Source organism: Hermetia illucens, chromosome 6, assembly GCF_905115235.1.
Source record: "Hermetia illucens chromosome 6, iHerIll2.2.curated.20191125, whole genome shotgun sequence".
Classification (NCBI taxonomy): Eukaryota; Metazoa; Arthropoda; class Insecta; order Diptera; family Stratiomyidae; genus Hermetia; species Hermetia illucens.
Genome location: NC_051854.1, coordinates 56821977 through 56849715, shown reverse-complemented (window position 1 = coordinate 56849715; position 27739 = coordinate 56821977). Strand labels below are relative to the sequence as shown.

The following is a 27739-nucleotide window of genomic DNA, read 5'->3' as shown; positions in this document are numbered from 1 at the left end:
GAATATATAGGGGGGCCAATATAGACCCTTATCACTATCTCGTTGGCATGGTGCTCCGAGCTCGAATAACAATACCACCTAGAATCCCCTCTGACAATCGGGTGAGAGTTAACACTGAAGCCATTCACAACACAGCTCTTCACGACACCTATAAGAGGGAAATGAATGTCGCAATAACCGCAGTCAACAGAGGTCCTGGAGATGAAACATCAACAACTGATCTTCACAACCACCTGAAGAACGTTATCATTGATACGGCTACAAACATACTTGGCCCCGGCCGCAAAAGGAGTCGGAACGGCTGGTTTGACGATGAATTTAAGCTAGCAACGGAACGGAAGAATGCCGCATACCGAGTAATATTGCATTCTCAAAGAACGCGGGCACGCGCAGAGATTTATCACGAACTCCGTCGAGCGGAGAAACGACTTCACAGACGGAAAAAGGAAGCCTGGGTGAACCAATAGATCTGTGAACTAGAAAAGTACAGGGAGCAACCGCACCAGGATGAAGCCTTATACAGCTCGATGCTCATCCTGCCGAGACAAAGAGGGAAATCTGATTTCCGACAGAATGGGCATATTAGAGCGATGGGTTGAGTACTTTGATGAGCTACTGAACAACCAGAATATGGGCGAGTTGGAGGTCCCGCCAACTGAAGGCGACGGACAAATACTGCCACCACCAAGTTTAGGAGAAACAGTCCGTGCAATTCATCGGCTAAAAAATCATAAGTCGCCAGGAGCCGATGGAATTACATCGGAATTAGTTAAATATGGAGGCGACCAGTTACACCAAGTGGTTCATCAACTTGTGCTCAAGGTATGGGACAGCGAATCAATGCCTGACGATTGGCAACGAGACGTTATCTGTTTCATACATAAAAAGGGAGATATCACACAGTGCAGCAATTATAGAGGTATCACGTTGCTGAGTACAATCTATAAGATATTGTCCGCGATCTTGCTAGGCCGGATAGCCCGGGATGCCCTATCATGCGTCCTCTTTAACCTGGCCCTCAAGAAAATGATCCGTGATGCTGAGGTAAATACAAGAGATTCGATCTTCTTTAGGTCCACCCAACTACTGGCCTATGCTGACGATATCGATATCATAGAAAGAACCACCCGAGACGTACAAACTGCCTTCATCCAAATCAAGCAGGCGGCGCGAGATCTTGGGCTGGACATCAATGAAGGCAAGACAAAGTATATGGTGGCAACGTGTCGGCACCAAAAACCAACCAACCAACAACATCAAAGCGCTTAAGTCATACGGGAACAATAAAGATAGGAGACTGCAACTTTGAGACCGTTGATAATTTTTCCTATCTAGGGTCGAAAATCACAACCGATAACAGCTACGATGATGAAATCCGCGCACGGTTGTTGGCAGACAACAGAGTCTATTTCAGCTTACAAAAACTGTTCCGCTCGAAACGTCTCACCATAGGGTCAAGCTCTTACTGTACAAGACAATGATCTTGCCAGTCCTCATGTATTCCTCGGAGGCTTGGGTTCTTAGCAAGAAAAATTGCGAACTCTTGGCCGCGTGCGAGGGAAGAATCCTCCGAAGAATTTTTAGCCCCCTACATGAGGATGGACGATTCCGTAGCCTATATAATGACGAAATCTATGAGCGATACCATGACCGTTAGGTGGTGGATAAAATCCGGCTCAATAGACTACGGTGGGATGAAAAGACGAGGCAGACCCTAGCTGAGATACAGCGATGGCGTAGGTCAGGACGCCAGACAGCTTTTAGGGATATCGAATTGGTGGACCTCGGTCCAAAACCGAGATGTCTGGAATTGCTTGTTAAGGCAGGCCTAGACTGGATACCGGTTATTGCTCCGTTGATGATGATGATGACAATGGATATTCCAATTTTCGGCTTCTTCTCAGGCGTCTTCAACTCCATAACATGTAAGTTTCTCTCATCTTATCATACGAAAATATGTCTTCCAAATAATAGACCTCTATTTAATACAGTATCTCAATCATCTTTCTTTATTTGACAATAAATAATCAATTATTATATAATAATTGTCTTTTCCAGTACAAAAATAAAATGAAAGTAAAATTTGTTGCACCTGGCATGTGATTAGAACTTTTATGTCGTTCTGCCAACGAAATTTGAAAGAGTTGTGTTAGTTGTGATTTAGTTTTTGTATTCCCAAATTTAGCGAAAATATACGACAGCCTATGCTTGTTGAAAGTAACGAAAGAGTCGCAAATTATCACGAAGCTATCTCTTCTAACTTTGAGTATTTTACACGTTTCCGTGAGCTAAAAACAATTACGTTTTAATATATCTGCTTTAAAATCAAGCTACCGCACGAACTTTTATAGTAAATTTAGCTCAAAATCGAATTTGAAACATTAACAACCTTTTTTTGCTTTAGAGGAAAATTAATAACGTCTTTTGTGCTTTATAGGGTTCCGAGTAAATGCGAGCGAGGATATAAACTAAAAACGAAATATTTTGAAAACTGTAGTAGAAAATCTGTCTATTGTTTTAAATTCATTCAAATTTGCATAAAATGCTTGCAAGCTCTGGTAGCGATAAATCTTATCAAAATCTGTCGCGCTGGAATTTATGTGAAAATTATGGAAATTAATATACTACTAAAAAAAGTACTAAAAAATCGATAGAGCTTTTAATATCAATATAAAAGCTATCCGAAATAAATATGCGTATATTATAAAATATAACATTTATTCTAGTAAATTAAGTTTTCTGCTTAGGTCTCAGCGAGTTCCTTCCCATGGGAAGCATTCGAGACGCAATAGTGTATGTTGTTATTATACAAAAATGTTTTTTCTCCAATTTATTTCTCGTTTAACTTTTTCATATGATACTTTGAGAACTAAAACTTAAAACGTTTTACGATGTATTGCCCTTTGGCCCTCCTCGTCGTATTCCCTCTTTGATATCCACATCTTCTTGAATGTGTCGAGCGATGCGAGAATCGAACCACCCATCCAGGTTGAATACAATCGTTCTTGAGGAGCTGCAATCTGTGGCGAGAAAATGTTGAATTTAAAATTTTCCATGGTCTACGAAGAGATCTACCTTAATTTTCATATCCTTCGCTACATGCTTTTTGATTTCAGCCAACAATCGGTCCCCGAAACCTTTGAATAAAGTTGAACCGCCAGAGAGAACAATATTCTGGAACAGCATCTTACGCAAATCCATATCTGATTTCTGTATAGCGTACGTAAGCACTTCGTGTATACCCTCGCACTCCTCTCCGATGAGATCAGGACGAAACAGAACTTCGGGTGCACGGAATCTAGCTGGTCCGATCTGGTAATCAAAAAGAAAAAAACAACAAAATACTAAGCATTGTTGTCCAACAATAAATAGAAAAGTTCGCTACTTACTTCTAGTGTGTTCCCGTCCGGTAACGTGTATGCATATTTTTCAGTTTCTATGTTCTCTTCCTTGATAGGATTACTTGCTAAATAACAAACTTTTTCCTTAATAGAACGTACGATTTCAAATTCGGCAGTTGTGTGGAAGTTGAAGCCCTCCTTTCTAATCAAAGCCCTGCAGAGAAATTGGAACATGTGAGGTGTGACACAAGAGCTCTTTCTATTTTTCATTCAAAAGTCACTTACTTAAGATATCTTGTAACGTCTCTGCCAGCAATGTCAACTCTCATAATACTGTGGGGCATAGCAAATCCTTCGTATATAGGAACAGCATGTGTTACGCCGTCGCCTGCGTCCAGCACAACACCAGTCACTCGTCCTGTTGCATATCTACAAAGCAAGCAAGAATAAATCTTCTGTCCTTTTACTATTCTATTGCCATAAAACAAGATTCTTACAAGCTAAGAACTGCCTGCATTGACACAAAGAGTGCAGGCACATTGAAAGTCTCAAAGAAAATTTCAGCAGCCTTTTCACGGTTACGTCGCGGGTTTAATGGTGCTTCGGTCAACAGAACTGGATGTTCTTCGCTGAACGTTGAGAGTTGATGCTGTTCGAATGAAATTGGATCAGATAATGACACTGAGCAGTTTTCCTATAATTTGAAAGCATTACTTTACTATAAATGTAGTTCCAAATTCGTTCCATATCATTCCAATCTGTGACTATGCCGTGTTCCATTGGATATCGAATGCTCAACAATCCACGATGTTCCTCTGCTTTCGGTCCCACAAAGATATCGCCTTCGAGCGCTCCAGCCATTACACGAACATGTTTAGGCCTTCCGATACTGCATTTAAATATGCTTGTTAAAAAGTATCAGCAAACGAATTTTGTAACTTACTAATTCGGAAACCGGCACTTTGGTATATGATCACCCGCGAAGCCTGCTTTAATGATTCCTGATCCCTGAAAAAAATATGAATATTCCTTTCAAAATTGACTTCTCTACGTAGGGTTTATAGGGAGCAATTTGGTTCCATTCGTTTTCTTTTGTGTTCTCGTTAAGTGTTATAAACTTTCTCTTGAATCCAAATCGGAGCAGAAGCAAAACCTGAAGATGAAAGCAGTACTTTTGCCTGAAGTTGACGCATTGCTCATTGCTCGCAATGCACGCAAGTATCGAAGTGCATTGCCTGGTTTCGTGCCGAAAATCGGACTCTCTATTATCGATTATAATCGCATTTCTGCTATTGATCTCTTCTACAGTCAGTCCCAGTGCCATCGAGACTTTTACAAGGATCCTACTGGAAAGGTGCTACCAGTCACTGGCTTTGATATGAAGATGAAGAAATTTGCATCTGCACCAGATCCAACTACAGTCTATACCTCACATCCGCTTCGTTATGTCCGAGACAAGAGACCAGGTGATAAAGATATCAACTATGAACAATTCTCAATGTGTCTTGGACCGAAGAATGGTAACAAGTAGGCTTATTTTCATTCAGAGAAAATACAAACGAGAAAGTATTATTTCAACACACTTTGGCATTAACTGCAATACCTGAAAATTTGAAATATATTGGCTTTAATGCTGTGTTCTTGTGATGCCCTTCTTTTTTATTTTTGTTTCACTTAGGTAGAAAATATAAAGAAAAGAATGAGGATTTTGCGGTTATAAAGACCTAAGAACCCTCGTTATAACTATAAAAAGTCTGGATATCTTCTCAGTAATTCGAAAAATTCAATGAAATCAAAATATGATCCAATAGGTAATGTCAACAGCGCCTAGGATAATGACTGACCTAAGGGTATCCCAAAAAGGAGCTGCCAGAATGCTCGCTTTCTTCAATTAGAACGGGATATGAGCCGGACATTCTGGGCCTTTACGAAGTGAAATAGCGGGATTCTGGAGAGCATTGCTTTATCTTTTTCGCCGTTGTGGATTTGTACTTCGGCAAGCCTAGTGGTAGCAACAGTTTTTGATAGGATTTTGATTGCACCAAGTTAAGGAGCATTACAATTATACAATACTGGGCAGTTTTTAATATAGCAGAGAAGACCCCTTTCTATGAGCAACTATATATAATTCACGAAAGGTTTCCTAAAGGTAGCATTGTGATCAAGATGTCTAACCTGAATGTCATGGGATGGGGGGACACGGCTCTGGTAGCCATGACAACAGCGATTAAAGCTTTACGAATTTCTGAAACTTTCACCGCCTCATCTTCGGCGGGACTCTGTTCGAGTATAGGGCTTGCCATGAACTCGGTTAGTCTTCGGCTGGTAGGCAACTAACATATCGCGTTCAGTACTAGATTTAGGTGTTTTTTTTTCTGAGTGTGAACAACGAAAAGGAGTGTTGACATCAGCCTCGAAAGGGGACCATTACCGATAGTTTACTTTCGCTTGTGTTGCGCTATTGCGTCTATTCTCTGAGGGACAGATCGTCGGGACCGGCGATACGCGCCGTTATCGCAATCCAATGGTATCAAATAATGAAAAAAAATTCTTGCTTGAATTAGCTTGAGAATATTGATGAGCATTGCGCCGAGCGATTTGCTGACCACATTGACTCCTACAGTGTACGGTAGTGTACCGTTACGGTCTTGAATGAAGTACTCCAACACACTTCAAGGCTCTGATCCAATATGGATTGTTGCACTAACGATTATTATTATTGCGCCGTCATCAAAAGTGTTTTCATCTCTCGGGCAAGTGAATCTATCAGCCATGTCTCTGACTACGGAAAAATGGAAGCGGGTCGATGAACTAAACTGAAAGCACTGGGAAGTAGAAACTGTATACCACATTTAGAAAAAGCTTGCAAGTTGTCATAAGCTTTCTGAGGCATGTGTAGGGGACGTTAACAACTTCACCATGATTGTCAACAGTATAACATCCGCTGAAGTTCCATGAGGATACGGATTGTTCTACCAACAGAGGTGAAGTCATATTTGACGTCATTACGCTAGGCTAGAACGAAGGTGCTGGGAACCCCGCGGAAATGTTCCTTGCAAAGCCCCCACCCCCCAATCTTGCTGAGGGGAAATTTTTTTAAATGCTGTGATGTTAATTATAATATTCTTTTTCTCTTTATTGGTCAAGCTCGCTTCCACCAACTACTAATCATAAAACTCGATTCCTCTGTCAATATTACAATGCTCCAATCTCGGTCCAAATTAGACGTTTTTCGATGTGCTCCGCTGACAGCTCACGTTTCGTTGTCGTACTTTTATGAAAAACAGCGGATTCTCGAAGTCTTCGCATTATGATGCTAACATCTTAAGTGTTTTTTTCCATGTTTCTTTTGCTTCACCCAAAGAGATTGGAGATTTTGTGAACAAAACTATGATGGTACCTCTATTTGACCTCATCCCAGGTAAATATTTGAAAACGCCATAACGTCGACACCTACCAACCAATTTTACTACGAACTCTTAGGGGTCTAACTACTGCGGCTAGACTCATTTTTAGATCCGTTTTATAACAGGCGAGAAATATGTTAACTCCGTTCGATAAACACTTAGAAATTCCAAGTAATTTCGGCCGAAGTATCTGAAAGAAGTTGTTTTTAGTAAACTTAATTTCTCAGTTATATCCGCCACATGGTTTCAGCAGAAAAACCGGTGCAGCTTCAATGGATAAAATCGTGGAATTAATGTTCGAATGATTACAACATGCACCATATGCATCAGATTTGCGTTCCAGTGACCTTTTTTTTTGCGAACTAAAAAAGTGCTTCAACGCACGCGAGCGAGGAGGCTATTGCCAAAACAAATGCCTATTTTGAGGACTGAACTATAATAGCTAAAATATTCTTGGAACATATCAAAGAACACCTCGAAAGCTTGCTTGGCAGAGAGCAGGCTGGTTCGCACTATGGATTTTCATTTACCGATCACAAGAATTGCTCTCGAATGATTGTGATTTTGGAAGCGTAGGTAGACATTGCACCTGGCATTTCTTACGCAGGTGGGCCATTCCGGAGAAATTAAAACTATTATGAGAGTTAACTTGAAGTTCAAAATGCAGAATACAGCAGGTTGGATTTTGCCACCGATGTTTTCGCTTCTCACCATCGGTGACTTCCTTTATGCTGTCTTGGCTGGAAGAAGTGTAGCGGGTCAATGGATGATGTCATGTTTCCTCAAAAACCTCGATTACGCCGATGATAACTGATTTTCCCTCTTACAAAATCATGGGCTTTGGTCAAATTGAAGATAAATACTAACAAAACCAAGATTCTCAGCCTAACGGGCCATGACAGTCTTCCATTAATGGGCAGAATGCCAGTGGACGTATTGATGAGAAGGTGGAAGTGGCAATCGAGAGGCGGCACATTAAGATAATTCTCATCGCAAGTTAGGCTGTAGATCATAGGATGATCGTCCAGAGGGTCGTCCTAGAGCTCCGTGGCGCGGAATAGTGATGAAAGAGCGCAAGACGCTGGGAAAATTGTTGTGGGAATGGAGTGGAAACATATTGCCAGAAGCTAACATCGATGGCGCTTTGAAAATGACTAAGCGAGGTGCATGAGTCGGCAAAAATTCAGATTTTTTTGATAAACTTAACTAAACTGTTTATTATGAATATGTAACATCGGACCTGCTTTTGCATTGTAATATTCACAAAGTGAGAGTGTGAGCACACTCCTTTTTCTACCGAGTGACTGCTCTAATTAACCCTCTAGAAATTACGTAAGTTTTAGGGAGAAGATTACTTCGATGGAAAAGAAATCGAAGCGGCGTTCGACTCCTTGCTGCAGGTAGATGTTTGAAATTAATTAACACAACTATAGCCTGTAGGTATAATTGATCTGCCGAGCCCCACATAAGGAAAGTTACTGACGGTTTCGCCACCAAAGCAAAGGCAACTTTCAAGAGGCATCTGAAGAGTTGTCTCTGCCCTGCCGACGAAACCGCCAACAATTTTTATGGACAAGTGGATAGTTACACTAAAAGAAAGCAATAAGTTACACTTAGAAATTAGTGCGGTTTACTATTAATTGGATAGACCTTTAGGACCACCCAATGTACAAACAAAAATCCCACCAACCATAATACATAATATTCACGTTGTCTACCCAAGCCGCCAATTATGGGAACTTTAAGAGAATCCTAACCGTGATTTTCCCGGGTCACCTTACTTACTTGAACACCAGAGTAAACAGTATGGAAGTTGAACCATTCCTTTGTTTGAGTCTTGACTTGGAAAGCTTTTGTCTTGGATTTGTACTTCACCCTTATTTCTCTTCGTGGATTTCGTCAACTGAAAAAGTTTGGCAGGACTCAATGTCTGTTAGTGCACATCGATATCATATTCGCAGTATTTCTCAAGCACTTTTTCACTGATAATTGACCCATTGCGAATCGTTCGAACCTGATTTAGACATTTCTCAATAATGTCAGCAAACAATTTCAGGCGTTGTTTGATAATTTATGCCCGTAGATGATTGTTATTTTTTACGCTAATGGTTTTTCACAAATGATCAAGTATTTACTTAGTCGTCCATATTTTCAAAAACTCAATTGGTACTCAATCAATTTCGGAAGGCTTCTTCGGTTTCAAACTATGTATAACAGGCAGTTTTTACTTTGTCATAACTTGGGAGCTTTGGGCAGACGATCCTTATTAGATGACCTGGAATAATAGGACGAGTAGTCTGTGCTCGTATAATTAAGGATTTTTCGAAAGTACTAAAATCATCTCGTTTTACTATAGTTACATTGCTGAAAAATTTGCCATCTTCATTCGTACGAAAACTATTCAACAATTTGTTGTCTTATCTCTTCACGTCAAACACAACACATCGCTTTTGGTTACGTTTTCTCCAAATATTTTTTTTCCATTATTGAGCTCCACTACTTTTGTCTACAATTAGAGGCCTAAGAAACCTCTTTAGTTGTTATCGAGCATGCCAAGGCTTTCGATAGCGTCCCGCATACCTGGCTAATTGATTTTCTACGTCTGTACCGCATTGATTCGAAACTAATAAAGTTTTTGGCGACAGCCATGGAATGGTGGCCTACCGCCTTATCAGTGTGTTTATTTGAGGGTACCAATACCTCAGAGCCTATCCGTATACGGAGAGAAATATAACGGGATTCGTTGAGTGCCCTTTGGTTTTGCCTGGCACTGAACCCCCTTTCAGGGCTACTGAATGATGCTAGATGGCATGGTTTTGCAATAAAGTATGCTGGTACTGACGACCATCTAAGAAATCTGTTGCGAACAGTAGATATGTTCAGCCGTGATATTCGGACGGAATTTGCATTAGACAAAGGTCATCACGAGCTACATGCCGGACATAGCATTGGTGATCTCCACATCCAAGCTACGACCGAGACAGACTTCTACAAATACCTAGGAATTCTGCAAGGAATCCATGCTCGAGTCGGTAATCTAAAGGATGCCCTCCTGTTCGAATTCATAGGACGTGTAAAATTGGTACTGAAATCGAATCTCTCGAGGAAGAATAATATTAGCGCATTGGATATATTCGCTATTGCTTAACTGGCTTATGCACTCGGAATATTGCCATGGACGAAAACTGATCTGGAGAGTGTCCAGCAGCGGATACGGACAAATATGTCCAAATTCCGTATGCATCATCCAAACTCTGCCGTGGAGCGGATGAGCCTCTCCCATGATATCGGAAGTAGGGGCATGGTTGACGTGGTGGTACAACATCATCGCCAAATCGACTCGCTGCGCGCTTATTTTTGCAGCAAAGAGCAGTCCCTTGCATGCGGCTGTTTGTAAGGCACTAACTTCACTTAACATGAAGGATCGATCTTTCAATCCTCTGTCGAAATCGAAAACAATACAACGTAAACACGTGGATTGAATTTGGCAGCCATTTGTCGATTTGCATATGTCGAAAAGATGGCTGTGTGCTCTTTGCTGAGACGGAGGGATTTATGTGTGCCATCCAGGACGGCGTGGTCGCCACCCGAGCTTATAAAAAGCTCATAATGAAAGAGCGAGTGGAGAACGACCAGTGCAGAATGTGTCGTTCGGCGTTAGATACGTTGGACCATCTCATTTCTGGCTGCACTGTTATGGAACCGGTGCAAGACACGAACATCAAAACATTGCAACCAAGCATGGGCCGATCACGGGAACATGTCCGGTTTACTGATATGCACCGCAAGCAGTACTTGATAGTTCTGCTTACAGCATGTATTGGGACCAGCAAGTTCTAACTGATCCGTCATATTCCACACAACAAGCCTGACGTGGTGTTAGTTGGAAATACATGGATAATAAGGTTCCGGAAATCAAAGGAATTCGGCGTCTCGAGCGGGTGGTTGTAGTTCCCATAATATTGTCAGCTACAGGTATTGTACTTAAACTCATCTCGGCTTCCCTTGATGTCCTGGGACTCCCGCGATCTGGTTCAAACTATGCAGAAATATAAAATTCTGCAAAGGTGCTCGATGTTGCGGGGAGTTCTTGCCGGATTCTCCCATTGACCTACCACCGGCCACCACCACCAGCGCCCCTTGATAATTTAAGTTGACAGGATCGTCCGAGACTAAATGCTTGGCATTTAGTGCTAGTATTAGGTAAATTCCGGCATCTGCCGAGATTGTGACAACTCGAAAAATAATAATAATCGTTGGCGCAACAATTCGTTATGGATTAGGGCCTTCAAGACCGTAACGGTACACTACATTATCCTGTAGGAGGCAATGTGACCAGCATTGCGTTCGCCCGAGATTATTACCCTAATTTGACTCAGGTACTCATTTATAGCTGAGTCGACTGGTATCCGCCGCCAAATCACGATAGAAATCCCACTGCCACCAGTGACATTTGAACCGCGACCTTCCCCTACGAAAGCCCAGCGCTCAAACCACTAGAGTCATCCGGACAGTTGCAGAGAACAAAATTGAAAGCAAAATGTACTTAATGTTGTGTCATCTGATAAATCCGTCTTCGCTTCCATGATTTGTGGAAGCACTAAAAAATTTCAAGTTGCCGTAAAGTAAAAAGAGGTTCTGTAATACTTCGGACTGGATTTTAGTACCACGACAATATGGAAACAAAATTCATTGCAGGTCAAATTAACAAAAACAGCCGAAATCAATATGATTGAGGTTCAAGTTATTGATCAACAGATGGAATAATATTACGGTCGACAGTACGGAAGTGTCCTGGAGCTCAACGGTTCAGTTTTATTATCATCACACTAAATGCTGAGCGACGGCGCGAGGACTGAGGGAATAGAGCGTCAGGCTCCCAATCTCGCTGCTCTAGGTTCGAATACCAATCGTTATGGGTCTTGTGTTTGTTTCGCTATTGTGAGCATACCATTTGCACAGCGTTAAGTGTGATGATAGTCAACCTGAAGCACAATCTGACTGTGTGGAAGTCCTATACTCCACGAAGGAATGAACAGGAAACATTAAATGTTGGGCAGGTGCTAAGCCATATAGCAGCAAGATAGCATAAAGACGGAGAATTCTTTTTGCATGGGGCAATGGTTGAGGTGGTTAGCGCGTCAGTTTCGCGTTCTCGTCCTTTACACCCCGGGTTCGAATTCTGGCCCTGGTCATGGATGTTTGTGATTGTCTAAAGGGGATGCATACATATGCAGTACAATGGACCTGAGTCCTGAAACTGTGGTTCTCACACAAATAAAAAAGAAAAGCAAATGAAGATGGTTATCGCACGAGCAGCATACTCAATTGGGAAGGGTCATCGATCATCGAGGGTCGTCGATTCTCAAAATTATTTTCTAACTCATATCGATAGAAGGATGTAGCAAAAAAATAAATCATTAAAATCATTTGTTTTTCAATTTCTACTTTTTCCCTTTCTGTTTTCTGGTGATGATTCCCTGCTTATTCCAAACATGAAACCATGCACTCACACTCAATAATTAAAATTTGCACAATTACATATGCAAGATATGGCGGCGAAGTGACTACCAAAGAGAATCCGGAAAACATGATTCATCCCATAGATTTGCAATTAGCATTTTGGAGCTATGAATTGGAATCTCAAAAGCTGCTTGCAGCGTCACCAGCGAGCATTAGTACGCACTTGGATGAACTGATTTGGTTACAAACCAAACCCTTTCTCACTTATCTTGCGGTGAAACCACTTCCTTGTTTACAGTCCATACGTTAGTGAAAATTATGCGAGTTTCATGCGCCGAGTTCCATTATGAAAATGGATTAGCTTATCCGATAACTTTGTGGCATTTTCCTTAGATTTCAAGATTTTGCTCCAACAAACCGAAGATCTGATTGAAAATTCAGGAAAGTACAAAGAAAAGTTTTTAGGTTGTTGTGATTATGTGGCATAACTGAATATTCTCGCAGACAGATTTTCTCCTGTTAATGGGTTTCTCCCCAAAAAATATTCAAGTGCACGGACCAGCCCTAAATCACCTGGAATCCGGAAAACTCAATAAATCCTTTCACTCAATTGTTACATCCAATTGGAAAGACTTTCGGTGACATGGACAGCTGCCGCCGGGTGATGTCATTCGTCTCCGGTTTGTAATAGCAGAGAACCCCTCCCCGTTAAATCCTTTTTAATTTGAACAATTCATTTCACTTACATTGTCAATAACAACGGGCTGATTGACTATCACATCATAAGGTTCCATTTTCTAGGCGAATATGAACCGTATCAAGTGGAAAAATTACACGATAATGGAAAACTATAAAGTATTTTGCCTACTGTCAGCCGTACTTCACACGCACGACGTTTGACACAGGCGAACACTGAATGAAGTTGGTCGTCAATGACGCATATACACTGCTAAATGCGATTCATAGAAGTTGAACGTTGAATTGGTTCATTAAAGTCGATTCCATGTCTGACCATTTTCCCCAGAACTTCTACCGTCGCAAGCGGGGAGCACTGAAATTTGCGATAACCGCGACCGGAACAGGTAAAAACTCTCATCCTGTAAAAATATCTTGAAATTTATTCGCCATCTCCAATATCGTACAAAATATTCTAGCATGAAAAATCATTTCGTTATGGAAGGCATTTAGTGTCCACTTACGAAACAGTGTAAATACTGATTACTCCTAACCCTATGATCCTTCCTACTATTATAAGGCAACTGCTTTCATGATTCCATGAATATTCTCAGGCTTTTCTATTATTATTCGTAAGTTTTTATCAGGAAAGTCGAAAATCTCACGCCTGCATTCTTCCTCCTCGTCATCTACGCTAGTTTTCAACCTGCTGAACTCTGTCATCATCCGTGGTACCAAATCATTTGGGAGTAGCACCTGAACCCAATACCCAATCACTCCGTAAGGAAATTCCTTGCTCACTGCGCTACCCGTAACGGTCTCGCTAACAAACGTTAAAGCCAAATTTCGAGATTTAAATGTGAAGTGGCGTCCGTGGCGAATGCGATCCTTAACAGCCAACATCAGAAATTTCGCGGCATATGGAGCGAAAGTGAGCTCAATGCCATCCAGAGGAATAATGTTACTCGGCTGATACCCGACGGGATATGATTTGTGTAGTGAACTGGACAGCGAGTTCGATGTGTTGAAGCTCATTATATCCGGTTTACTTTCGACGCCGTCGGATTTCTCAATAACAATCCCTGAATCTATTTCAGTCTTAAATTTATTCTTCCCGATCTCCCTGAAGGTGAACTCAGCATTAATTCCGGCCAAATCGGAACCTTCTTTCTCCAAGTCGTCCTGAAGTTGTTGTAGTGTCTCCGGGAAGAGCTCAAAAACGCTTTGTGTCCGTCGTACATCTGTTACGAGCCAGTCACCCCCAGTAGCAGCTTCACGCTTCAAAATGTTGAGAACACCCTTCCCATTCCACCTCGACGCTTGATCAAGTTCCTCGTCAGTCACCCCGACAATTTGGCAGAAGTCGACCCAGCCGAAAGGAGTGCGGGTGCGGGCAAGTTGTGCATCGTCGGCAATAAGCAAATGTTGAATTTTCCAGTTGGCACCGTCCAAGGGTCTCTTCCACGGAACATTGTCCCCAGCGAAGAGACGATTCCCCGTCTGGAAACAATACCGGGCAAGAGCTTGTAGTAAGTTCGCAGGCCATGTTGGGGGCTTGTCTGATTGATTTCCGTTCGATGTTGTCTTAGTCAATCTAGGGTAAAATTTTCATTATGACAGCACACAACAGACAACGCAAGTACCTAAAAGTCAGCTCGAACCCCATCCCGGAAATGGGATCCTCTTTATTTGAAGCTTCCGAAACGTGAACCCTTCCATCTCCATGCAAATCGCTGAGACCAAAGCTCACATAGTGCCAATGTGGGGGAATACCTCTCTCAGGATCACCTTTGTTGGAATACATCGAAATGTAGTCTAGAGGATCCTGGCCGCCAAGCCAGTACTTCAAGACAGTCGTCACCTGGAGAGGGTTCGTTTGGTCAGGGTAAATCGCTTGGCACTGATCAATCAAAGCACGGAGCCCTGGAGGGATTGTCGGGAATTTTGCGTCAGTTGCCGACGACATTATCTTGATTACAATTGCATTCGACCGTAAACAATCGGCTAGCGGGTGCAACAAAAGGCAAATTATAAACAAACAATTATCGAGATAAGAAAACTTCACGCTGACAGCAAACAAAGGATGACACTTTACATCTTCCCATGCACTGAACTGAAGTTACTATTAATACTGGTTTCGAATGGAAGGGCAAACTGTTTTTGCTATGTGAACAATGAGAGTGAAAAAATAAATGCACAATATGTAATATGGTTCCTCTAAGCGCATACGTACGATAAGTACTCCCACATGGTATCACTGTTAAGCCCCTCTTCAACTCCGGCCACCGCTTACTGAATAGTGGACACTCATCTGCAATTGTTCTGCGTCATGGCCCGACACTTCTCCTGAATCTTTTTGGGGTATTTGATTTCATGCATTGTAAGACAATCAATAAAATTAATATGGTCAAAAATACACATTCAACACCGCCGGATTTTACATAATACTAGCGCTGGTAGTGGTGACCGGTGGTAGGTAAATGAGAGAATCCGTCGAGAACTCACCGCAACATCGAGCACGTATGCAGAATGGTGTAATTCTGCATGATTTGAACCAGACTGTACGAAAGTCCAGGACATCAAGGGAAGCCGTGAGGAATTTAAGTACAATACATACTGTAAGTAGAACTATCAAGTACTGCTTGCGGCTCATATCGGTAAACCGGACATGTTCCCGTGATCAGCCCATACTTGTAAACAGGGATTTGATGGATAACCTTACATACAGCATTATGCCTGGTGATGTATTGCACCGGTGCCATAACAGTACAGCCTGAAATGAGATGGTCCAACGTCTCTAACGCCGAACCACACATTCTGCACTGGTCGTTCTCCACCCGTTCTTTCATGTTGAGCCTTTTATATACTTGGGTGGCGAGCACGCCGTCCTGAATGGCATACATGAACCTCTCCGTCTCAACAAAGAACTCCCCAGCACACAGCCATCTGTTCAACAAATGCAAATCGACAAATGGCGGCCAAAGACAATTCACGTGTTTATCGTGCATTCATCGATCCGCTCTTGGTCCGACTTCACTCCACTCAGAGGATTGAAAGATCGATCCTTCAAGTTAAGTGGAGTCAGCCTACAGTCTGCCTTACAGACAGCCGCATACAAAAGACTCGCCTGCTCTTTGCTGTAAAAATAAGCGCACAGCGAGTCGACTTAGCGATTTTGGATGATGTATGGATTCCTTGCAGAATTCCTAGGTACTTGTAGAAGCCTGTCTCGGTCCTAGCTTGGATGTGGAGGTCCGGCATGCGGCTCGTGATGACCTTTGCGGATGGCTTGGATTCGGCACTTATCTAATCCAAACTCCATCCGAATAACACGGCTGAACATGTCGGAACCAGCATACAGCTTGATGTCATCTAATTACATCAAGTGTGTTAGTTCGCACTTAGCACGTAGGCCATTCTTTATTGCAAAACCATGCTATCTAGCAGCATTCAGTAGTCATGAAAGGGGGTTCAGTGCGATACAAAACAAAAGGGGATTCAACGGATCCCCCTGGAAGATGCCCCTCCGTATACGGATAGGCTCTGAGGTATTAGCACCCTCAGATGTACGCACTGATAAGGTGGTATGCCACCCTTCCATTACTGTCGTCAAAAACTTTATTAGTTTCGGATCAATGCGATACAGATGTAGGATATCGATTAGCCAGGTGTGCGGAGCGCTATCGAAAGCCTTGGCATAATCGATATAGTAACTAAAGAGGTTTCTTTGGCCTCTACTTGCTTGCCCTACAACTACCGAGTCGATAATGAGCTGCTCTTTGCAAACTCTTGACCCAACTCGGCAGCCTTCTGTTCCTCGGACAGAATGTTGTTGGCCTCGAGGTGCACCACTAATAATGGACTTTATAAATTTGTAGAGGGTTGGTAAGCAAGTAATCAGTCTTGTATCTGCGGGGTCCTGTACCGTGTCCTTCTTAAGGATAAGGTAGGTAATCCGCGTAGTAAGGAAGGGTGGAAATTCCTCCGACCGATTTATGACCTTATTTATACTGTATTCCAACCGACTGTGTACGCTGATGAATTTCTTATACCAGAAACTCTGCACCCGATCCAGACCTGGGCCCTTCCAGGTCTTTGAATTGTTTATGACTCGTCAAACTTCCTCTTCGATAACATCCGCAAAATTCATGCCAGGCGTATTGGTATGGCGGGTGCCTTCGGCGGTGATCCACTCATTAATATTCTAACTCATCCACTCCATTTGCAATTCATCAGCTTAAAAATCACAAGTCGCCTCGAGCCGATGGAATTACAGCCGAATTGGTTAAATATGGAGGCGACCAAGTACACCAAGTGGTTCATCAACTTGTGCTCATGGTGTGGGACAGCGAATCAATGCCTGACTACTGGCAAAAAGGCATTATTTGTCCCATACATAAAAAGGGAGATACCACACAGTGCAGCAATTGTAGAGGTATCACGTTGCTGTGTACCATCTATAAGATATTCTCCGCTATCTTGCTAGGCCGGATAGCCCCATACTCCCAGAACATCTTCGGCCCATACCAAAGAAGCTTCACTCCAGGCAAATCAGCAACAGATCAGATTTTTTCTCTGCGCTAAGCGATGGAAAAACTTTTGGAATATGGACGTCAGTTGCACCATATATTCATCGACTTTAAAGCCGCCTATGATAGCATAGCCAAGGTAAAACTGTACACGGCCATGAGAAAATCCGATATCCCGACGAAATTAATAAGACTAATTAGGCTGACCCTGACCAATATGCGAGGCCAGATAAAAGCAGCAGAATCACTCTCAAGACCATTCGATATCAACAACGGTCTACGACAAGGGCATGCCCTATCATGCATCCTCTTTAACCTGACCCTGGAGAAAGTGATCAGTGATGCTGAGGTAAATACGAGGGGTACGATCCTCTTTAAATCCACCTAACTACTGGCCTATGCTGACGATATCGATATCATGGGAAGAACGACCAGAGACGTAACTGCCTTCACTCAGATCGAGCAGGCGACGCGAGATCTTGGGCTACATATCAATGAAGGCAAGACAAAGTACATGGTGGCACCAAAAACTAGCCAACCAACAACATCAAACCGCGCTGGTCAAACGGGAAGAATAAAGATAGGAGAATACAACTTTGAGACCATTGATAATTTCTCCTATCTAGGCTCGAAAATCACTACGTTGATGAAATCCGCGCACGGTTGTTGTCAGCCAGCAGAGCCTATTTCAGCTTACAAAAACTGTTCCGCTCGAAACGTCTCACCACAGGGTCAAAGCTCTTACTGTACAAGACAATAATCTTGTCAGTCCTCATGTATTCCTCGGAAATTTGGGTTCTTAGCAAGAAAAATTACCAACTCTTGGCCGCGTTGAGCGGATGAGGATGATTCAGTCCGAAAAGTCTATAAGAGCAATATCTATGGTAGAAAAAGATGACGATGCAGACCCTGCCTAAGATGGAGCGATGGCGTAGGCCAGGACGCCAGACAGCTTTTAGGGATATCGAATTGGTGGACCTCGGCGCAAAACCGGAATGTCTGGAGTTCCTTATTAAGGCAGGCCTAGACCGGATACCGGTTGTTGCACCTTTCATGATGATGATGATGGTCCACTCCATTAATATTCTAGCTTTATTTTAGAAAATAAAATTGCTTTTAATTCAATATAAAAATAAAGGTAGAAAAAGCTGCATCAAGCTACCAACACACTTGAAAGAAAAAGAAAAAAAAAAATTTAATAAATTTTGAAAAATCATGGAAGTAAATGAAAATATAAGTTGTTTACTTACTTGATATTTGGGTGGATATCCTTTTTGTGAAATTGCCACAAAGCATCGTCGTTATATAAAGTTCTGCTTTCACCCCTACTAGATGATGGTCCAAAATTATAATTGTAAAATTGCACAGTGGTTGATTTCAGTGCCATAACTCCCCGCTTAATTATTGCCCATAAATTTTCTGTTAGATTTAAACCCGAGCTTTTGCAGGCCAGTCCGTGGTTGAAATGGCCTCATCCTTGAACCCTTGCTGTACAAATTGCGATTTATGATATAGCGCGTTGTCTTACTGAAAAGCTGGCTTTGAATAAACTAACAACGGGAGGTTTTCCAGGAATGGTAGAAGGTGCTCTGACAGTAAATTCCGGCAGGTTAAATTTTTAAGTTTCCCCTTGACCTTGACAATAACCCCGGCTCCATGTTTGCTGAAACAACTCCATATCATAGCACTGGCGCAACCAAATTTCTCCACCCTCCTAGTGTACTTAGGATCCAACTCCTTATTATGAGGAGGTCGCACATAAATTTTCCTATCAGAATCGCATAAGTTGAACTTTAGTTCGTCACTGCAAATCACTGAACCGCAAAAGGAAAGAGCAGAGTCAATATGGTCCTGACGAAGGCTAGCCGTTTTTTTCGGTTACCATGTGTAACTTTTGATTTTTTCAATCTTTGACATCATCTGAGGTTGTTCTTAAAAAGTCGCTGTCTGATGGTTCTGGCAGAAACATTTACACCATAGTTTGTTACATTGCGGCTCTAATTTCCGTGGAAGCAACGAAAAGGGTCGTACAATGATTGTCGAACAATTAGAGAATATTCGCTTTCTGTGGTGTTTTTTGGCCAGCAAGGTCTTGAATTGGCAAAACTTTTATTTTCCTGGTAATGTTTAATTGCGTTTCGAACTTTTTTGCGCTTACACCGTATGGACTGAGCAGTTTTATTAATATTTTTTTCACATATATAAATGTTCCATATCATTCGCCTTTCGTCCTCTGCAGTACTCTTCTCGCGTCCTATTTTGATTCTTTTGTATGATTTTTCACTTAAAATTATGTTTTTCTAACTTTCAGTAAAAACATTTTTAAAACTTTCACACTCGGCAAAATTTTCACAAACAACAGAGTGTGATAATTAAAATGCCAGCAACCAGAGAGCCCATGCCTCTAGTATTTTTTATAAAACGAAAAAATTTTGAGTGGTTTACATTCCTTAAATTTTTACAACCGAACCGTCGTAACAATTTTTTTTTTAATATTATTATGAACTACATCTTGGACCTCTCGAATTTTACCTGTTCGCTTCTTTTGTTTTTGGAGCGTCATGCATCCATTAAATGTTGCTTTGACAATAACTTTAGATTTCTTGGAGGATCGTCCTAGGCAGTGCATTTGAGATATACTTTCTGGTGATGCAGTTGAAAGCTTTCTCAGAATCAACAAAAACAGGTTATGCCCGGATTGTAATTTGGAGCAATAACAATTTCCATTAAAAATCTTTGAAATCGCTAATGGGCCTCCTGCTTTAGACATTGTATTGAATACAGGTCGTTTTTTTAAATTTTTTTTCTACTATGCCAGATTCAGACGATTTACTGGGCAATGTGATTTCATTTTTGCTCTGCGATGTAACCAATCCTATCACTAATAAAATGTGGAGTTTCCCTAGCTCTTGACTTGTTCATTATCGTAAATAATAAATAATTTTATTGCTACCCTTTTTGAACTTCTTTCGTCGCCCCTAAAATAATTTTTATTTGTGAAAATATTTACTCCTTTGACTAGGGCAATAATCAGCTTTCGGTATTTATAGCCTCTATTGCGCTGCACTTTACAGATTTTGTAATAATATTGAAATTTTTGTCCATCACGTCTATCACAACGTCTTCGTCGAAGCTTTACAGCTCATTCCTTTCTCCAACCATTTTGGTACATCGATCGCGTCCTCTACTCTCCCTTTGAATTCCGTTTTAGGTATCTGTTACGTCGATATAATTTTCCTGGCCGCTTTCGAGGTTTGAATATTCAAATTTGAAATTTCAAATTTGAGTCTTTCGACGAGTATCTCTCACAGCTTCGCCAGAAGTTCCTTCATAAGGAGGAGCGATGGAGAGGAACAACACCCAACTCGGATTCGTCGACAAACATTGTAGCCAATACTAGCAATTTAAATAAACAGTCAATCGATTCTGCTACACCCGTTAAAACTTCGATTCCTTCGCTGGATTTGTCTGGGGAGGAGACATATGAACACGTACATAAACACTGGCTCCCGTACCATGTTCGGCTGTGGAGGTATCAGCAGCATGACACCAACCCGCTTAAGCGTTCAACTCTCCTCGTGCCTACTTGGCTGCACGAAAGAGGGCACGTCAATTCCTTTCGTCGGTAGTGCTAGCGGACAAGCTGAAGCGAGACTTCCGACCATATGCGAACACCACCCTTTAGGGCGCTGAACTGGCGAAGCAAGTCCTGCGTAAGCTGTGATACCCATGTTTCGCTCTTTCACGATGTAAGGACTGGGACGCACATCGTTGGTATCACATCACATTGATGTAGAAAAAGCCAAACCAATATAACAGCGTCATTATCCGATATCGCCAGTAGTGTTTGAAGTTTTGGTGCGCCAAGGTAGATCGGTTGTTGGAAATGGGGGTCGTGGGGAAGTCGGCTCTTGTTGTCAAACCAGGCAAGGTGAGAATGTGCCGCGATGCCCGTAAAGAGCGCTTATTGCATACCGTTCATTGATGGCATCTTGAGTCAGTTGCCTAAGGCTCAATACATTTCTGGTATTGACCTTAAGGACGTCTTTTTACAGAAACTCCCCGATGAAGCGTCAAGGGATAAAACCGCCTTCGTCATCGCAGGTAGACGCTTGTGCCAGTTCCGAATAATGCCTTTTGGATTATGCAATGCTCCATAAAGATTCTGTGAGACATGGTCAATTCGATCTCTACTCATCTGAAGAAACAAGTGTTCGTCTATTTGGATGATTTGTTGGTCATATCTGAGACGTTCGAGGACCACATTCTCATTCTTCAACAGATTGCTGCGCATCTGAAGGGCGCGGGTTTGGCTATCAATGTGGAGAAAAGCCATTTCGCGTGGATGGAAATGATGCCTTGAAGATGTTGACGCTCAGTGACGAGGGCACCACTGAACTCGACTTGAACTCTCCCGTATCCAGGACAATTCCCATTAACTTCCAGATCCAGAAGCAGACGCTTTAGGTACGAAAGGTTTTGTGTATTTCTTATATAAAGACATTTGAGAGTGCATTTGTCGCTTTAGTGCATAGCACGTAATATATGCATATATTATGTGAGAGTATCCGCTTTCAGGTGATATTGACATTCATAGTCTTAAATTTGCATGTACTATTAACTTTATTCGAACAGATATCGGATGGTGGATATGGATGGTATTTCGAAGCCCAGACACCATATAGTGGCAGCCTCCTGTGTCTTGTGTTTACACAAAATCTGAAAAAGGGCTGGGAAGAAGTGGATTTTTCATGAATGGAATTTGAATATTTCACTCGAATGTCAATTATTCTCGTTAATTTTGACGTCAGCATCTTTTTTGCAAGGCTTAGGATGCAGTAAATTCACTCGAAATTGATAAGTTTAAACTGCTATTGTATAACTTTGGCGCTAATACGCGAATTGGCGTGAAACATAGCATGCATATGCGGGATAATCTTCTCTATGCTGGTGTATTATAAAATTTAGTATTCCCAAGGGGCGTTTTCAGTCAATTTCTACAAGTTGGTAATATACTATTGCTAAGTTTATTTGAGCAGATATCGGAATGGGATATATTTTGAGATCTAGATTTCATACAAGCGCATCACCGTGATTTTTTTCTGATTTTTGGGCTGGGTAGTTTCTGAAAATGAGTCCTATCTTACCTTAAGTGTGCACACTTTTACTCTTTACTCGCGCATTTACAACCCATGTCAATGTTTTATTTAATACCACACACGACTATATTCGATGGAAAAAAGTTTATATCCCCTTTGTATCTATTTGAAATTTATTCACCCACTGTATGAACATATGTATGTCCACCATATTTCGTTCGGATCAGTTTAGCCGTTTTGGAGAAAAGTGCACGTGACAGACAGACTGAAAGTTAATCGATTTTAATAAGGTTTTGTTTTACATAAAACCTTAAAAGGAAAACACATTTTTCACATGACAACGAAAACAAGACATGTAATAAAATAGCTTGAAAAAACATGGAATTGATCCCTTTGTTTCAAACATCATCATCATCAACGGCGCAACAACCGGTATCCCGTCTAGGCCTGCCTTAATAAGGAACTCCAGACATCCCGGTTTTGCGCCGAGGTCCACCAATTCGATATCCCTAAAAGCTGTCTGGCGTCCTGACCCACGCCATCGCTCCATCTTAGGCAGGGTCTGCCTCGTCTTCTTTTCCTACCATAGATATTGCCCTTATAGACTTTCCGGGTGGGATCATCCTCATCCATACGGATTAAGTGACCCGCCCACCGTAACCTATTGAGCCGGATTTTATCCACAACCGGACGGTCATGGTATCGCTCATAGATTTCGTCATTGTGTAGGCTACGGAATCGTCCATCCTCATGTAGGGGGCCAAAAATTCTTCGGAGGATTCTTCTCTCGAACGCGGCCAAGAGTTCGCAATTTTTCTTGCTAAGAACCCAAGTTTCCGAGGAATACATGAGGACTGGCAAGATCATAGTCTTGTACAGTAAGAGCTTTGACCCTATGGTGAGACGTTTCGAGCGGAACAGTCTTTGTAAGCTGAAGTAGGCTCTGTTGGCTGACAACAACCGTGCGCGGATTTCATCATCGTAGTTGTTATCGGTTGTGATTTTCGACCCTAGATAGGAGAAATTGTCAACGGTCTCAAAGTTGTATTCCCCTATCCTTATTCTTGTTCGTGCTTGTGTTTGACCAGTGCGGTTTGATGTTGTTGGTTGATTCGTCTTCGGTGCTGACGTTGCCACCATGTATTTTGTCTTGCCTTCATTGATGTGCAGCCCAAGATCTCGCGCCGCCTGCTCGATCTGGATGAAGGCAGTTTGAACGTCTCGGGTGGTTCTTCCCATGATGTCGATATCGTCAGCATAGGCCAGTAGTTGGGTGGACTTGAAGAGGATCGTACCTCTTGCATTCACCTCAGCATCACGGATCACTTTCTCGAGGGCCAGGTTAAAGAGGACGCATGATAGCGCATCCCCTTGTCGTAGACCGTTGTTGATGTCGAATGGTCTTGAGAGTGATCCTGCTGCTTTTATCTGGCCTCGCACATTGGTCAGGATCAGCCTAGTCAGTCTTATTAATTTCGTCGGGATACCGAATTCTCTCATGGCCGTGTACAGTTTTACCCTGGCTATGCTATCATAGGCGGCTTTGAACAGATGGTGCAATTGTTGTCCATATTCCAACAGTTTTTCCATCGCCTGCCGCAGAGAGAAAATCTGATCTGTTGCTGATTTGCCTGGAGTGAAGCCTCTTTGGTATGGGCCAATGATGTTCTGGGCGTATGGGGTTATCCGGCCTAGCAAGATAGTGGAGAATATCTTATAGATGGTACTCAGCAACGTGATACCTCTATAATTGCTGCACTGTGTGATATCTCCCTTTTTATGTATGAGACAGATTATGCCTCGCTGCCAATCGTCAGGCATTGATTCGCTGTCCCATACCTTGAGCACAAGTTGATGAACCACTTGGTGTAACTGGTCGCCTCCATATTTAACCAATTCGGCTGTAATTCCATCGGCTCCTGACGACTTATGGTTTTTTAGCCGATGAATTGCACGGACTGTTTCTCCTAAACTTGGTGGTGGCAGTATTTGTCCGTCGTCTTCAGTTGGCGGGACCTCCAACTCGCCGATGTTCTGGTTGTTCAGTAGCTCATCAAAGTACTCAACCCATCGCTCTAATATGCCCATTCTGTCGGAAATCAGATTTCCCTCTTTGTCTCGGCAGGATGAGCATCGAGGTGTATAAGGCTTCATCCTGCTGACTTGTTGGTAAAACTTCCGCGCCTGGTGCGGTTGCTCCCTGTACTTTTCTAGTTCACAGACTTGTTGGTTCTCCCAGGCTTCCTTTTTCCGTCTGTGAAGTCGCTTCTCCGCTCGACGGAGTTCGTGATAAGTCTCTGCGCGTGCCCGCGTTCTTTGAGAATGCAACATTACTCGGTATGCGGCATTCTTCCGTTCCGTTGCTAGCTTACATTCATCGTCAAACCAGCCGTTCCGACTCCTTTTGCGGCTGGGGCCAAGTATATTTGTGGCCGTATCCATGATAACGTTCTTCAGGTGGTTGTGAAGATCATTAGTTGATGCTTCATCTCCAGGTCCTCTATTGACTGCGGTTATTGCGGCATCCATTTCCCTCTTATAGGTGTCGCGGAGGGTTGTGTTGTCGATGGCTTCAGTGTTCACTCTCACCTGATTGTCAGAGGGGATTCTAGGTGGTATTGTTTCAAACATAAAGGAAGATAAGGTTCCTTGGTTCATCAGAAATTTTATAAAGTCGTATATGAAGTTCAATTACTACAGATAAAACTTTTTGATTTTAATAAATAATACATTTATTTATCACTAAGTCTATTTACAATAATCCTCAAACACAATATAATAGCACATTATCGATTTTTTGTTGAAGAACACCCTGTTTCTGTTCATTCTACGCACTATAGATAAGGATAAAAAATTCTACAAGCTATAAAATCAGATCTAGGCAATCTTCAAGTGAGAAATTTCCTTGCTAGATTTTAACGTTGATACATATTTTAACCATCTTCTCCATCATGAATACTTTCCGTGTCTAAGGAGTCATTGCAAATGGATAGGTCCGATTCTGATCGATGCAGGTGAGTGGCGAGAGGATTCTCCAAACTATTCGTGGGGCAGTTTGTGTTGTTTGCTTCTTCCGTTGCTGGGATTTGTCTTTGTCGTATCATGGCTAGACGCTGTTGTGTTATTTCTAAGTGATGTTTCCGCCATTTGATGCGACGATTTTGAAACCACACCTTAACCTGCGCTTCGGTAAGTTGGAGGGTGTGTGCCAGGTAGAGACGCTCTGGTCCTACCATATATTGTTGCCGCTCAAATTCTGCTTCAAGACGTTCTAGCTGTTCGGGAGTGAAGATGGTTCTGACACGCTTACTCTTAAGGGTTGATTTTTTACTCGATATGTGATCTGGAAGAATAAAATAATTTTAAAATGAGACAAAGTAGATACGAAAAATTAAGCAGAAGTTTTAAATGAACAATTGCATAACTTGGTTGGTTTGTTCTCAAGTCCAACAACGCAAAAACTTGGCTAACTAAATATGTATAACAGTTGTATTTAATGAGTCATTTAATTGAAATCCCATTATCGGTAGTGTTTCAATAGCATAATAAATGTGAACGCAATTTTAGGGGGGGGGATGGTTCCAAAAGTAAACTTGTGAGTCTTTTTTATTTAGTTTGCTTTTCAACGTTAGGGCCGAGACACCTAATTTGTTTGAGCGCCAGTCACTACATCTCTTTGCCCCGGGTTCCCATTGATTTTTGTGTTCGTCTTTAACCTGTCCTGCAGCTTTGGGTTATCACCTAAATTAAGTCTGGTGATAATGAAGCTAAAACATAGTCTTATTGAAAGTCAGAACTATGAGGATGCTCATATGAACCTCAGTATTTTGCGTACGCTTTCAAAGCGCTTTAATACAAGAGCAGCTTTCAGTAGTATGTCGTGCATTTCAAACCCAGTTAAAATGTTGATTAACTAACTTGAATAGATTTTGTCAATTTAAAAAAGCCATGCAAACCAAATCGCCACTGTTTCTGAAAGTTCCAAGTTTTCATCAATTCATGTGTTCGTGCTATTATGGCCTGAAACAATAACTAATGAAGAACTTGGTTGGGGTCCAATCCAGATACCCATAGACGGCCAGAAGGGCAGTAGATAAGTGACATATTATGGGAAGGCAACAATTTTATTTCGGATTATGCTATGCAGGGAATAATTATAAATCTTTAGGGATTCACACTCTAATCTGGAAATTAAATATCAAAAAATTAAATGCTCTTCTCGAAAGGAAGGCAGAAAACTTAAAACAGGTCATCAAAAGTGAGACCATACATTATGCGGCAGCATAACGTCCTTTTTTCAAAACTCAATAAAAACTATTGTATGCATCGGAAAATATTTATTTATTTTTTATAATGTAGGTACATGTTTAAAGTTTTTATTTACATTGTTTTGAAGATCAAATCTGTTAGGTGCCGTCCCCCATTCTCCATACATTGCGTAAACCGATTTCTGGCGTTTGTCATGACTCTTGTTATGATAGCATAGCAGGTGTTATGTTGGCAATTTCTTCTTGGATGTTGTTGAAGAAGTAGGGTTCTTGGACGGTTCACATAAACACGGGATTTCAAAAAACCCCATAGAAAACAATCACAAGGGGACAGATCGGGAGAGCGTGCCGGCCATTCCAAATCGCCTCTAATTGAGATAAGGCGCTCTGGAAAGTTTTCCCTCAAAACAGCCATCGATGCTCTTGACGTGTGTGCTGTTGCACCGTCTTGTTGGAACCAAGTGTCCCCCAAATCCAAATTTTCTAGCCGTGGGAAAAAAAAATTCTGTAGCATGTTTACATACCGGTCCGAATTCACTGTCACTGTAACCTCATTTTCCTCAAAAAACCAGGGACCAATAATCCCAGCTGAGGAAATTGCACACCACATTGTGACTTTGGGTGAATGCAAAGGCTTTTGATGCAATTCTCGAGGGTTGGTGTCAGCCCAGTAGCGCATGTTTTGTTTGTTAACCGACCCACACAAATGAAAATGGGCTTCATCGCAAAAAAAACAATAGCACCCTCGGGAACGACATCAAGAAGAAGCTCACACGCGTTCATCCGAGAATTGAAGTCACGTTCTGAAAGTTCCTGCACTATCGCCATCTTATAGGGATGAAAATGAAGATCATCACGAAGAATTCTTCTCACAGAACGATCGAATAGTCCAAGTGCAGATGCGTGTTTGCGCGCAGAACGCCGTGGCGATCGCAACATTGACGCTCTCACTGCTTC

The 27739-nt window shown here is 42.0% G+C and overlaps 4 protein-coding genes across 5 annotated transcripts in view; 1 reads left to right on the top strand and 3 right to left on the bottom strand.

Annotated features, from left to right (window-relative positions):
* Positions 1–1981: 1981 nt before the first annotated feature.
* Positions 1982–13118, bottom strand: LOC119659313 (actin-related protein 1). Its single transcript, XM_038067331.1, has 8 exons — positions 12958–13118; positions 4285–4349; positions 4056–4230; positions 3839–3990; positions 3627–3770; positions 3390–3555; positions 3076–3312; positions 1982–3020 (listed from the first exon to the last, which is right to left on the bottom strand). The coding sequence occupies exons 1-8, from the start codon at positions 13003–13005 to the stop codon at positions 2877–2879; spliced, it is 1131 nt and encodes a 376-aa protein (XP_037923259.1). The 5' UTR covers positions 13006–13118; the 3' UTR covers positions 1982–2876.
* On the top strand, positions 4356–4988 carry LOC119659315. The gene has a single exon (XM_038067332.1). It carries the CDS (start codon positions 4501–4503, stop codon positions 4870–4872), a length of 372 nt encoding a protein of 123 aa, XP_037923260.1. The 5' UTR covers positions 4356–4500; the 3' UTR covers positions 4873–4988.
* A 193-nt stretch (positions 13119–13311) lies between the features above and the next one.
* LOC119660140 (suppressor of fused homolog) lies at positions 13312–14990 on the bottom strand. Its single transcript, XM_038068538.1, has 2 exons — positions 14530–14990; positions 13312–14480 (listed from the first exon to the last, which is right to left on the bottom strand). Exons 1-2 carry the CDS (start codon positions 14850–14852, stop codon positions 13460–13462), a joined length of 1344 nt encoding a protein of 447 aa, XP_037924466.1. The 5' UTR covers positions 14853–14990; the 3' UTR covers positions 13312–13459.
* A 10285-nt stretch (positions 14991–25275) lies between these two features.
* Positions 25276–27739, bottom strand: part of LOC119659733 (homeobox protein Hox-A5) — a 28384-nt gene continuing 25920 nt past the window's right edge. For both annotated transcript variants that reach the window (XM_038067992.1, XM_038067991.1), the window contains one exon: positions 25276–25857. In XM_038067992.1, coding sequence (XP_037923920.1) covers positions 25448–25857 — 410 coding nt within the window. In that variant the 3' untranslated portion in view covers positions 25276–25447. The remainder of the gene's footprint in view (positions 25858–27739) is intronic.

What these genes read in the sequence shown, in the direction of transcription:
- LOC119659315 (XM_038067332.1), top strand. Translation starts at nt 4,501, where the DNA reads ATGAAAGCAGTACTTTTGCCTGAAGTTGACGCATTGCTCATTGCTCGC.
- LOC119659313 (XM_038067331.1), bottom strand. Translation starts at nt 13,005, where the DNA reads ATGGAACCTTATGATGTGATAGTCAATCAGCCCGTTGTTATTGACAAT. An exon ending in GGAACTACATTTATAGTAAA is followed by an intron (nt 3,991 to 4,055) that starts GTAATGCTTTCA and finishes TCATTCGAACAG; the next exon opens with CATCAACTCTCAACGTTCAG. An exon ending in CGAAGGATATGAAAATTAAG is followed by an intron (nt 3,021 to 3,075) that starts GTAGATCTCTTC and finishes TTCTCGCCACAG; the next exon opens with ATTGCAGCTCCTCAAGAACG.
- LOC119660140 (XM_038068538.1), bottom strand. Translation starts at nt 14,852, where the DNA reads ATGTCGTCGGCAACTGACGCAAAATTCCCGACAATCCCTCCAGGGCTC. An exon ending in GGGTTCGAGCTGACTTTTAG is followed by an intron (nt 14,481 to 14,529) that starts GTACTTGCGTTG and finishes ATTTTACCCTAG; the next exon opens with ATTGACTAAGACAACATCGA.